At 41.9% G+C, this 12,912-nt stretch overlaps 1 protein-coding gene across 5 annotated transcripts in view; it reads right to left on the reverse strand.

The window, feature by feature from the left end:
• The window catches only part of LOC124002705 (zinc finger protein 501-like), a 35,867-nt gene that overhangs the window by 16,181 nt on the left and 6,774 nt on the right, over positions 1–12,912 (reverse strand). For 2 of the 5 annotated variants that reach the window (XM_046310381.1, XM_046310380.1), the window contains exons 2-3: positions 9,551–9,710; positions 6,379–8,268 (exon numbers count right to left, since the gene is read on the reverse strand). In XM_046310381.1, the coding sequence (XP_046166337.1) occupies positions 6,959–8,268; positions 9,551–9,710 (1,470 nt within the window). In that variant the 3' untranslated portion in view covers positions 6,379–6,958. Of the gene's footprint in view, positions 5,898–6,378; positions 8,269–9,550; positions 9,711–12,912 lie in introns of those variants that run through there. The other 3 variants (XR_006833099.1, XM_046310382.1, XM_046310383.1) reach the window with 3 other exon arrangements.

Genomic DNA, 12,912 nt, shown 5'->3' on the forward strand with positions numbered 1-12,912 from the left:
ACCTTAAGGTCCCCTTAATCAACAATGCTACCTCATCTCCATACTGTATTTACTTATGTATCTTGCTCCTTTGCACCCCAGTATCTCTACTTGCACATTCATCTTCTGCACATCTACCATTCCAGTGTTTAATAGTTATATTGTAATTACTTCGCCACCATGGCCTATTTATTGCCATACCTCCCTTATCCTACCTCGTTATTGTCTTGCATCCCTTATCCTACCTCATTATTGACTTACATCTCTTATCCTACCTCATTATTGACTTACATCTCTTATCCTACCTCAATTGACTTACATCTCTTATCCTACCTCATTTGCACACTGTTTTTCTACTTTATTATTGACTGTATGTTTGTTTATGTGTAACTGTGTTGTTGTATGTATCGAACTGCTTTGCTTTATCTTGGCCAGGTCGCAGTTGGCCTACCTGGTTAAATAAAGGTGAAATAATGGGGAGGGTCTTTGGGCCCCACCCCCTACAGGATCCTCTGTACCCGTTTGGTAAAGCTTTCTCTATGAATCACCTGTCTGTCATTCATTTCTAGTACTACTGTCATTTTAACCTGGAATGTTGTGGTTGACTCAGTTCTCTGAAGGAATCGCCAACTGTCTCTAAGGCTGATCAGATGGAGCTACACCATCCCAGATGAAAGGGGAAAGCAGACACTGAATGGTTAGTTAGAATCACCTTTGGATGTATACATTTTACATGTTTGGTCATTTAGCAGACACTCTTATCCAGAGTGCCTTACAGTAGTGAGTGAATACATTTTCATACTTGTCCCCCGTACTAGTTACCTGGACAGGTAAACAATGAGTCTGTTTCTCACCTTGATAGCAACAGCCAGGGAGTATATAGCAACAGTCAGGGAGTATATAGCAACAGTCAGGGAGTATATAGCAACAGTCAGGGAGTATATAGCAACAGTCAGGGAGTATATAGCAACGGCCAGGGAGTATATAGCAACAGTCAGGGAGTATATAGCAACAGTCAGGGAGTATATAGCTTCTTACGGAGCCACTCCTTAGTTGCCCTGGCTGTGTGTTTCTGTGTGTTTCGGGTCGTTGCCATGCTGGAAGACCCAGCCACGACCCATCTTCAATGCATCTTCAATGCTCTTACTGAGGGAAGGAGGTTGTTGGCCAAGATCTCGTGATACATGGCCCCATCCATCCTCCCCTTAATATGGTGCAGTCGTCCTGTCCCCTTTGCAGAAAAGCATCCCCAAAGAATGATGTTTCCACCTCCATGCTTCATGGTTAGGATGGTGTTCTTGGGGTTGTACTCATCCTTCTTCTTCCTCCAAACACGGCAAGTGGAGTTTAGACCAAAAAGCTATATTTTTGTCTCATCAGACCACATGACCTTCTCCCATTCCTCCTCTGGATCATCCAGATGATCATTGGCAAATTTCAGAAGGGACTGGACATGCGCTGGCTTGAGCAGGGGGACCTTGCGTGCTCTGCAGGATTTTAATCCATGACGGCGTAGTGTGTTACTAATGGTTTTCTTTGAGACTGTGGTCCCAGCTCTCTTCAGGTCATCGACCAGGTCCTGCCGTGTAGTTCTGGGCTGATCCCTCACCTTCCTCATGATCATTGATGCCCCACGAGGTGAGATCTTGCATGGAGCCCCAGACCGAGGGTTATTGACCGTCATCTTGAACGTCTTCCATTTTCTAATAATTGCGCCAACAGTTGTTGCCTTCTCACCAAGCTGCTTGCCTATTGTCCTGTAGCCCATCCCAGCCTTGTGCAGGTCTACAATTTTATCCCTGATGTCCTTACACAGCTCCCTGGTCTTGGCCATTGTGGAGAGGTTGGAGTCTGTTTGATTGAGTGTGTGGACAGGTGTCTTTTATACAGGTAACACGTTCAAACAGGTACAGTTAATACAGGTAATGAGTGGAGAACAGGAGGGCTTCTTAAAGAAAAACTAACAGGTCTGTGAGAGCCGGAATTCTTACTGGTTGGTAGGTGATCAAATACTTATGTCATGCAAATTAATGTGATTTTCTGGATTTTTGTTTTCGATTCCATCTCTCACAAGTGACTCTCACATAAGTGTTCCTATGATAAAAATTACAGACCTCTACATACTTTGTAAGTAGGAAAACTTGCAAAATCGGCAGTGTATCAAATACTTGTTCTCCCCACTGTAATTACATTTAGAGTTCCTGGCATCATTCGTTTGGCTCCTAACTGTTAGAGAGGATAGCTGTGTCCGCAGTGTCACAGTATGTAGGGAATAGGATGCCTTTCCAGACACAGACTATGTGTAGGTTTAGTGTGGTGTATGGATGGGATGTTTAAATCACTGATTTATAGTACATTTAGTATAAGATCTCATGAATAACGTAGGTTATATTGTGTTATTTAAACCTGGAATCTTTAATGCTGAAACTGTCTGTTTGAGATATGACAACAACAAAGTTACTGTAAAAAATGAACAGTTTTTATCCCCTCTGGCCATAATAGAACAGTAGAATATGGACTGAACAGTTTGAGCTGTACTTTCATTTAAATAGATAGTTCAAGCTGAAATCAAAGACATTTGAATTGAGGAATTATATAGCAATTTCCAAAAGCATTTAAAAAAATAATAATTACATTAAAAGCCACAATGTCTATAACCTATGATTGGATGGAATCCCTCCCAATGTCTATAACCTATGATTGGATTGAATCCCTCCCGATGTCTATAACCTATGATTGGATGGAATCCCTCCCAATGTCTATAACCTATGATTGGATTGAATCCCTCCCAATGTCTATAACCTATGATTGGATTGAATCCCTCCCAATGTCTATAACCTATGATTGGATTGAATCCCTCCCAATGTCTATAACCTATGATTGGATTGAATCCCTCCCAATGTCTATAACCTATGATTGGATTGAATCCCTCCCAATGTCTATTGAGCAGCACTGGGGCTGTTGAATTTCACAGTAGTGTACTGGAAATCCTCGTCCTGTTTCTGGGGGTGAGACGGTGGGACGGTGGAGTCCAGAGGCACTTCCTGGTTTCTGTGTTGGATGCTGGCGTAGGTAATGTCATCCTGCTCGTCTGTGATCACTCTCTGTGCTGCAATAGGGGACAAGTTCATGCCTGAGATGTTGTCATACACTGGATTAGAGTCTCTCTGATGGGGAGAGAAGACAGACAACATGAGGGGTGAAAGATATTACCACAGTCATTGAGTCCATCTGAATACAGATCACTGTAGCTCTTAGTAAACTGATTCCAGAAGACTCACCTGTCCGTTCTCTGCTGCGTCTCTTCTGTCTCTTGTGTCAGAGGTGGATTTGGAGGCCTTCTTCCTGTTTTGTGAAATAATTCATCAATTAATAGAGCAATATACATATTTTGATCGATTAAACCACAGAATGTGAAAAGGGATAAATTAATCTCACTCACCTGAACCACATGAACCCAAAGAGACAGAGTATGAGAATTAGAATAACCACTATGATTCCTACAACTGCATTCTTAAAAGACATTGGCTCCCCAAAGAATGTAACAGGAGAACGGATATTCTTGTATCCTTTAACACTACAGTAGTAGCTGCCTGCGTCCCCACTGCTGATTTGGTCTAAGTAGAGGTAGTTATCTTGGGTGTTTGGGTTGGTGAGAAGTTGTCCGTTCTTGTACCAGATGTAGGTGGGGTTGTCAGTTAGAATACAGGTGGAGCTACAGGTCAGTGTCACCTTCCCTTCCTCTGTGCCAGGAGTCTCCTTCACCTGCAGGTCTGAAAATGGGTAAATGAAGACAAAATAGCACAATCATCATTATTTCCACCAATGAGATAATGACTTAGACTAGATGATATAATACTGTAAGGACAGTATTACCTGTGACAATCAGAGTTATTCCAGGGAAGCTGTATCCCCATTTTACCTCCGTTGTTGTAAATCTAAACTTATATTCAGCAGAGTCACTCTCTCTCAGGTCTGTGATTCTCAGGGTGGAGTCTTTGTCTGTAGTTGGTTGGTACTTCACACGACCTGCATACTCTGGGTCCTGGATTAGATCTGTAGTAACTCCAGTCTCCCATTTGTTGAACCAGGATACTTCTGTGACGTTATGCCAGCTGGGATGTCTATACGTGCAGGTAATGTCCACTGTTGACCCCTTCAAGGCACAGATACTCCTCTTGGTGTGAGTCACATTCAAACAGCTCTGACCCTGAACACCTGAAACTAAATGTATCTGATCAATTCCTCAAACGATAATGAGACGATTTCAAGTGTTTAAGATGTATTGGACTGGTTCATTTAAAATGAATAAATTATATAGACACACACAGAGCATTCAGAAAGTATTCAGAACCCTGGACTTTTTTCACATTTTGTTACGTTACAGTCTTATTCTAAAATGGAATAACTAGATAACATACCATCATCCATTTTCTACCTTGTATATTATACTGTATAGTTCCTACTAGTGTTACTATCCAAGAGTTCACCGGTTTGTCTGTTTTCCCCACATGTTCTACTATTGGTCCACAGGCCTTAATGATTGACACTTAAGATTATTATTATAGGTGAGTCCAGACTCACACACTGTAGGAGCGAGAAAATCCTCATGGTCTTTTACAGCACAGGAGTAACTGTCTGTAGAGTAACCCCAGACCACTAGAGTATTACAGGAGTATTGTTGGGAAGTAGGGTCATGGAGATGTTGTCCGTTCTTGTACCAGATGTAGGTGGGGTTGTCAGTCAGAAGACAGGTGGTGCTACAGGTCAGTGTTCTCTTCTATTCCTCTGTGGAGGAAGACACCTTCACCTGCAGCTCTGAATGATTCTAATGAATTATTAGAATTAGATATTATATATTATCTGTGTCAGTCAGTTGTTCCAGGGAAGCTGTACCCCCATTCTGTGTTTTAAATCTGAACTTGTACTCAGCTGAATCGCTCTCAGGTCTGTGATTCTCAGGGTGCAGTATTTCTCTTTAGTCCCAAGGTACTCAGCACAACCTGCATACTCTGGACCGAGCTCAGGATTTTAGGCGCCTCATTACATTTCTCTTGGATATACCAGTTTGGTTCTGAGACTACATGATAACTTGGATGTTGATATGTGCAGGGCAGTTCCACTGTTGAGCCCTTCACAGCACAGATATTCTGATGGGTGTAAATCATGTTGACAGTTCTGACCCAGAACACCTAAAACAGTAGTAGGCCCAATCATTTATGCAATTAGTTAATTCTAGAATTTTTTTCACTCAACACGATTTTACTGAGTTACAGTTCATATAAAGAAATCAGTCAATTGTTATAAATGAATTAGACCCTAATCTATGGATTTCACATGACTGGGAATACAGACAATTAAAGTCAGAAGTTTACATACACTTAGGTTGGAGTCATTAAAACTTGTTTTTCAACCACTCCACAGATTTCTTGTTAACAAACTATAGTGTTTGCAAGTCGGTTAGGACATCTACTTTGTACATGACACAAGTAATTTTTCCAACAATTGTTTACAGACAGATTATGTCACTTATAATTCACTATATCACAATTCCAGTGGGTCAGAAGTTTACATACACTAAGTTGACTGTGTCTTTAAACAGCTTGGTGTCACGTTCGTCGTAAGAACATTCGGACCAAAGCGCAGTAGAGAGGAATGACTGGAGACGCGACCACAGACTGCAGGTCGCTTCGGGAAGACACCGGCCGTAGCTGACATTGACACCTGCTCACACGCAGCATCTGAAGAAGGTAAAACACGACAGGGCGGAACAAGGACACAGAACAGCGAACATCAAACAAGGATCCGACAAGGACAGAAGCGGAAAACAGAGGGAGAAATAGGGACTCTGATCAGAGGGCAAAATAGGGGACAGGTGTGAAAAGAGTAAATGAGGTAGTTAGGAGAATGAGGAACAGCTGGGAGCAGGAACGGAACGATAGAGAGAGAGAGCGAGAGAGGGAGAGAGGGAGGGGGGAGAGAGAGGGATAGAAAGAGGGAAAGAACCTAATAAAACCAGCAGAGGGAAACGAATAGAAGGGAAGCACAGAGACAAGACATGATAATCAATGACAAAACATGACACCACTATTATTCTGACATTTCACATTCTTAAAATAAAGTGGTGATCCTAACTGACCTAAAACAGGGAATTTGTACTAGGATTAAATGTCATGATTTGTGAAAAACTGAGTTTAAATGTGTTTGGCGAAGGTGTATGTAAACTTCCGACTTCAACTGTATGCATCTGTTGGTCACAGATACCTTAAAAAAAACGGTAGTCAGTATCTGGTGTGACCACCATTTGCCTCATGCAGTGCGACATAAGATAAAGGATTTAATGTGTTTTTGTATTGAATACACGTGTCGTGGAAATTACTACCAAGGACTCAGTCAAACTTAAATTAATAATTATTTATTATCAGCCAGCTGGAGAGATTCCAACAAACTTACGGTCAGGAGCTCTTTCGGGGCAGTCCCGTTAGTCCTCTTATATACTGGTAACACAGACAAGTTATGATTTACATTATTCATCATTAACATTTGGTTCCTGCATGTAAATTATAGAACATATTCTGAGCGTTCTGCCAAAAGGTCTGATGGGGTCATGACCGTCTCCCCCTCATATCTCTACCCAGCACCTACAGGAACCAATGACTATATGAGACATGATGTACAATTCAAGACTCTCTCTTCAGATAACATTTCCCCCACACATGAATATACACCTACCATTGGTTAAACTTTTTTATTATACATTATTTAATGGATAATATGAGTTCATAAATTAAAAGATACCTCTGAACACCTCCTCCCCCACCCCACCACACACAGCACTTCTACTCCAAGACGCTTGTAACATATGGATCCAGAGCTGCATATTATGCTACACATGTTACCATGGCAATCAGACATACTAAAGTGTTAGAGAATGGGAGATGGATGACTGTTTACAAGATGTTTTCTATGTAAACTTTATTTAGGGATCTGGAACTGGTGCCAGAGAGAAGGGAGATGAAAGAAAACATGTTTGTGCTTTCTGGTGTTTTATCAGTGACCCTGAACGAGCAAAACTCTTCCCACACTGATCACATCTATAAGGCTTCTCTCCTGTGTGTATGAGTTGGTGTGTAGTCAGGGATCCTGATCGACTGAAGCTCTTCCCACATTGATCACATCTATAAGGCTTCTCTCCTGTGTGTATGCGTTGGTGTTTAGTCAGGTGATCTGACGTCCTGAAACTCTTCCCACACTGATCACAGCTATAAGGCTTCTCTCCTGTGTGTATGTGTTGGTGTATAGTCAGGTGATCTGATGTCCTGAAAATCTTCTCACACTGATCACAGCTATAAGGCTTCTCTCCTGTGTGTATGCGTTGGTGTATAGTCAGGTGATCTGACGTCCTGAAACTCTTCTCACACTGATCACAGCTATAAGGCTTCTCTCCTGTGTGTATGCGTTGGTGTGCAGTCAGGTGTCCTGATTGATTGAAGTTCTTCCCACATTGATCACAGCTATAAGGCTTCTCTCCTGTGTGTATGCGTTGGTGTTTGATCAGGTCTCCTGATCGACTGAAGCTCTTTCCACAATGATCACAGTTATAAGGCTTCGCTCCTGTGTGTATGAGTTGGTGTGTAGTCAGGTTTCCTGAATGATTGAAGCTCTTCCCACACTGATCACAGCTATAAGGCTTCACTCCTGTGTGTATGCGTTGGTGTAGAGTCAGGGATCCTGATTGATTGAAGCTCTTCCCACACTGATCACAGCTATAAGGCTTCTCTCCTGTGTGTATGCGTTGGTGTAGAGTCAGGGATCCTGAATGATTGAAGCTCTTCCCACACTGATCGCAGCTATAAGGCTTCTCTCCTGTGTGTATGCGTTGGTGAATAGTCAGGGATCCTGAATGATTGAAGCTCTTCCCACACTGATCACAGCTATAAGGCTTCACTCCTGTGTGTTTGTGGTTAGTCTGGGCTCTTGACTGATTTAAGTATTTCCCACAATCAAAGCAGGTATAAGGTCCCTCCCCTGAATTAATTCTCTGAGATTTTAAGGTATTAGATGCATGCTCTAGAGTGTGAATTTGCTCATGATTTGTCAAGTCTTGTTTAGCAAAACTCTTCCCACAGACAGAGCAGTGGTGAGGTTTCTTCCCTGTACCTCTATGCTGGTGTTTGAGGTGTTCTGATCTGGAGAGACTCTTCTCTTTCTTGTCAGCATCATAATGTTGTTGAGGCTCCCCAGATGATAAGCCCCTCCCACTTAGAGAGCAACGATTAGGGATGTCCCCTGTGAAACAAAGATATTGAATAATTAGGTTTTGCAAATATGAGTCCGTAAACAGATGGGTCCTTCCATGAAATTAAGGCCTTTTGGGTCCCTTTCATATTTTTCCAATAGAAATTGTGCATCAGTATTACATTTTAAATCGTTGACATGCTTTGAAAGAACAATCTCTCTAATAAACCTGTTTACATGGACACATCTGAAATCAGGCTGATGGGACTTTGATAAACGCAGAAAATGGCCAATCAAAATAAACTTTCTACCACAGCCACTGTGGTTTATGAAGCAATAGGTAAAAATAAGTTTTGTATGTGCAAACTATTTCTAAGCTGCATATTTTCAGTTCCCTGAACTCACTGCATTCGGTCAAAATAATGTTTTGTGCTGCTTGTGTTAGCACATGCAGATTAAATACACCTCTATAACTCTGATTAAAGTGTTTACATGTCCTAATCATTCTAAAGATTGTTCAGAAAACCAGGTGTTTTTAAAGGTGTATCCTTACTTCAGTTATGACCTCACACCAATTAAGATCAGCAGAGTAAGATGTTTACATGACTAATGCCATAATCAGTTTAATAGGAAATGATTAGTGTGCATCTAAAGCCCTAGTTATTTGGTTACTTTGACAGTCATTTCTGAACATGATTTATTTCATTTAATTAGTGATTCATTTACATCTGTCCCCCATTTTAAGGTCAACCCATGATGTAATATGGTGAAACGGTTCCTTACATTTTTGGGGGAAAAGAAACATTGGACATTAAACAGTCAAATTATAGAGCAAAGGCAGGTAAGCTGGCTCTAGTCTTTTTATCAATTCTCTGGTGTTTTTTGTTGAAAACCGAGCAAGTGAACCATTTTGCCCATAAATTGATATGGTAGAATTGAAGCTTGTATTCAATGTTCACTCCTGGTGGAACAAAAGTAGCTTCCATTGACCCTGTCAACTTCCATTGTCATAAGCAAATTTTTGGCTGATTTAAAGGACTAATTTTACCAATGTAAACTAGTGGTTTTGTTGTTTTCAGTTGTCCCCTGTTACTTTATTTAGCACATTGGCACTTAGTACAGTATTTATTTTCATATAACCTCTGGAGAAAACATGTTTTTATGAAGTTGAACATGTGCTCTTCATGAAAGAATGTTAAAATTAGGTGAAATCTGAAAGTGTTTTGGGGGGAGCTTCTCAAAATTAGGTGGAACGACCAGATATTGTCAGCAATATATAATTAACCAATTAATTGTTAAAGAAGCAGACTAATCTAATCCACATGGTTCTTACTTAATGAAATCATATCTCCATGTTCCTCTTCTCCTTCTCCTCTCTCAGTTCCACTCTGCCCCGGTGTTTTCCTGCAGTCAACCAGACCCAGCAGTAGAGTACGGAGAGGCAGTCGACCTGGGGACTCCTGGAGGGTGGAGGGGGACGGGCTAGCTTTGTCCTGTTGGCCACAATAAGTTTTACAGTTGATCATTAAACCAAATATTGTATTAATTCAGTCTAACCCTTTGATTTGGGTGCATCCCTAGAATATCCCCTTTTACCTGAAATGTTCAATCGTTCACTATAAGCCACAAATCTAAGAGCGTTGGATTGGTGGATATGGGCTCGTTTCCACCATATTTCTTATAGCAGTCATTTCCTATCAAACAACACAGAAGTGGAGAAGCAAGAGGGATAACTGGGCCCAAAATCTGGCTTCTGGCTTATTTGATCATATATACATTTTCGTAACGAGTTGGTTGTTAGGAGTGCATTGGTAACGAGTTGGTTGTTAGGAGTGCATTGGTAACGAGTTGGTTGTTAGGAGTGTATTGGTAACGAGTTGGTTGTTAGGAGTGTATTGGTAACGAGTTGGTTGTTAGGAGTGTATTGGTAACGAGTTGGTTGTTAGGAGTTGGTTTGTTAGGAGTGTATTGGTAAAAGTAGGACACCTCACATCCAAGGAAACTTTGAGGAGAAAAAAAAAACACTTTGTATGGAAGTAGTGCCTGGTCGTCACTAGTTACCACAAACAAAGCACACCCCATTTCTACAACTGATATTTTTAAATGTGATTTTAACCCTAACATTGAAAACACTACCTTTATGCCTAAACTTAAATACAAATACGATATAGGCGTTTGACTTTGTGGCAACACGCATATCTGCCCTCTCATTGCCTATAATGGTCCCAACTGATCTAGCATCTTCCTGATTGCCTTCCAGCTGCGTTTCAAACTCAACAGCCTTCGGCTAAACCCTCAACCCTTGAATTGCGTTTTACATCTGAGTGCCTTAAATGTCCCTTGCCCAAGCGAGGGAGAGTGATGATCCGAGAGGCAACGTCCTTGGTGTAAATCTTGAAGTTTAACATAAAAACAACCAACCTAAAGCTATTAATGTACCTCGTAAGCTAACGTACCCAGCTAGCGTCGAGGATACCGGAACATTACATTTATATAGACTTTATTACATGGCTTAGCACAAAGCCAAGATGGTCCATTTCTTTATGTAATCTTAATTTAACTAGGCAAGTCACATATTCTTATTTAAAATGGTGGCCTAGGAACAGTGGGTTAACTGCCCTTTTCAGGTGCAGAATGACAGATTTTTTACCTTGTCAGCTTGGGGATTCCTCCTTAGCAAACTTTTCGGTTACTGGCCCAATATTGTAACCACTAGGATACCTGCCGCCCATAATAGAGGTGCATATTGACTCAGGTGGCACATACACATTGGTTCTGCTTACACATATACTAATGGTTAAGTCCATGTCCATATCGATTCAGCTTACTACTTCTAAAAAAACAGTATAGGAACTGGAAAATCCAACACCAGCACTCCTATCAGGTAGCTAGTATTGTGAATTGTTCAGTACATATGTGGCAATTATTTATTTCAGAAGGAGCCAGCAAAACTAGTGCATCTATGTGCTCTCTGTCTTTGGACACCATTAGACAAGCACATGGTTATTCTTGTAACTGTTATGGCCAACTATGGTTACACCTCTTGGGTTTTTCCCAGAACAGGGTTCCCCTTTCAGTAGTCAGGCAGGATGTCATGGATTGGTTAATCCTATAGAGTGCCAATGTAACGGATGTGAAACGGCTAGCTGAGTTAGCGGTGCACGCTAAATAGCGTTTCAATCAGTGACGTCACTTGCTCTGAGAACTTGAAGTAGTAGTTCCCCTTGCTCTGCAGGGGCCGCGGCTTTTGTGGAGCGATGGGTAACGATGCTTCGTGGGTGACTGTTGTTGATGTGTGCAGAGGGGCCCGGGTATGGGCGAGGGGACGGTCTAAAGTTATACTGCTACACCAAGGTCTGTTGCTGTGGTCCTACATGTTTAAAAACTATTTATGTGACTCTACAGGTTGCATGTCCTAATATGAAGGCAATATGATAACGGTGGCTAAATGCAACAGGTGATAAGCCATTAAGAGGACTTACGATGAGTGTGAAGTAAGAAGGACAAATGTATAAATATTCTGTGTCAAGACTGGAAGGCAGTCGTTTTCATGATTCCAGCTCTGCTTTTATTATTGTTACTGTAATTTAATTATGCTAATGTGTTTTCATTAATTGACAACCCTTAAACTATTTTATTAGAATTTGTAAGATTCTTGTTTGCATAAAATAGACGGAGCCCAGTCTTTTTAATAATAGGTAACAGAATTTATTCTCGGAGCGCGCTGCCACTTCACCATGAGCAACAGTTTATATACAAAACATGACGTCATTTCATTGCTTAACAGAAACCCCTCCTCTCGACAGGGACAAAGTGAGGTGAAAAGTTAAGAGCGCTAAGAACCTTGGCGTGATCCTGGACAACAAACTGTCGTTCTCAACTAACATCAAGGCGGTGGCCCGTTCCTGTAGGTTCATGCTCTACAACATCCGCAGAGTACGACCCTGCCTCACACAGGAAGCGGCGCAGGTCCTAATCCAGGCACTTGTCATCTCCCGTCTGGATTACTGCAACTCGCTGTTGGCTGGGCTCCCTGCCTGTGCCATTAACCCCTACAACTCATCCAGAACGCCGCAGCCCGTCTAGTGTTCAACCTTCCCAAGTTCTCTCACGTCACCCCGCTCCTCCGCTCTCTCCACTGGCTTCCAGTTGAAGCTCGCATCCGCTACAAGACCATGGTGCTTGCCTACGGAGCTGTGAGGGGAACGGCACCTCAGTACCTCCAGGCTCTGATCAGGCCCTACACCCAAATAAGGGCACTGCGTTCATCCACCTCTGGCCTGCTCGCCTCCCTACCACTGAGGAAGTACAGTTCCCGCTCAGCTCAGTCAAAACTGTTCGCTGCTCTGGCTCCCCAATGGTGGAACAAACTCCCTCACGACGCCAGGACAGCGGAGTCAATCACCACCTTCCGGAGACACCTGAAACCCCACCTCTTTAAGGAATACCTAGGATAGGATAAAGTAATCCTTCTCACCCCCTCCCCCCTTAAAATATTTAGATGCACTATTGTAAAGTGGTTGTTCCACTGGATGTCATAAGGTGAATGCACCAATTTGTAAGTCGCTCTGGATAAGAGCGTCTGCTAAATGACTTAAATGTAATGTAAATGTAAGTTCATTCTAACTTACAACACACTCCCAGGTAACTTTTGACCCCTCAACATTATCAATCACCACTTAGATGACAGTTCTA

The sequence above is a fragment of the Oncorhynchus gorbuscha genome, linkage group LG18, assembly GCF_021184085.1.
Source record: "Oncorhynchus gorbuscha isolate QuinsamMale2020 ecotype Even-year linkage group LG18, OgorEven_v1.0, whole genome shotgun sequence".
NCBI classification, from domain to species: domain Eukaryota; kingdom Metazoa; phylum Chordata; class Actinopteri; order Salmoniformes; family Salmonidae; genus Oncorhynchus; species Oncorhynchus gorbuscha.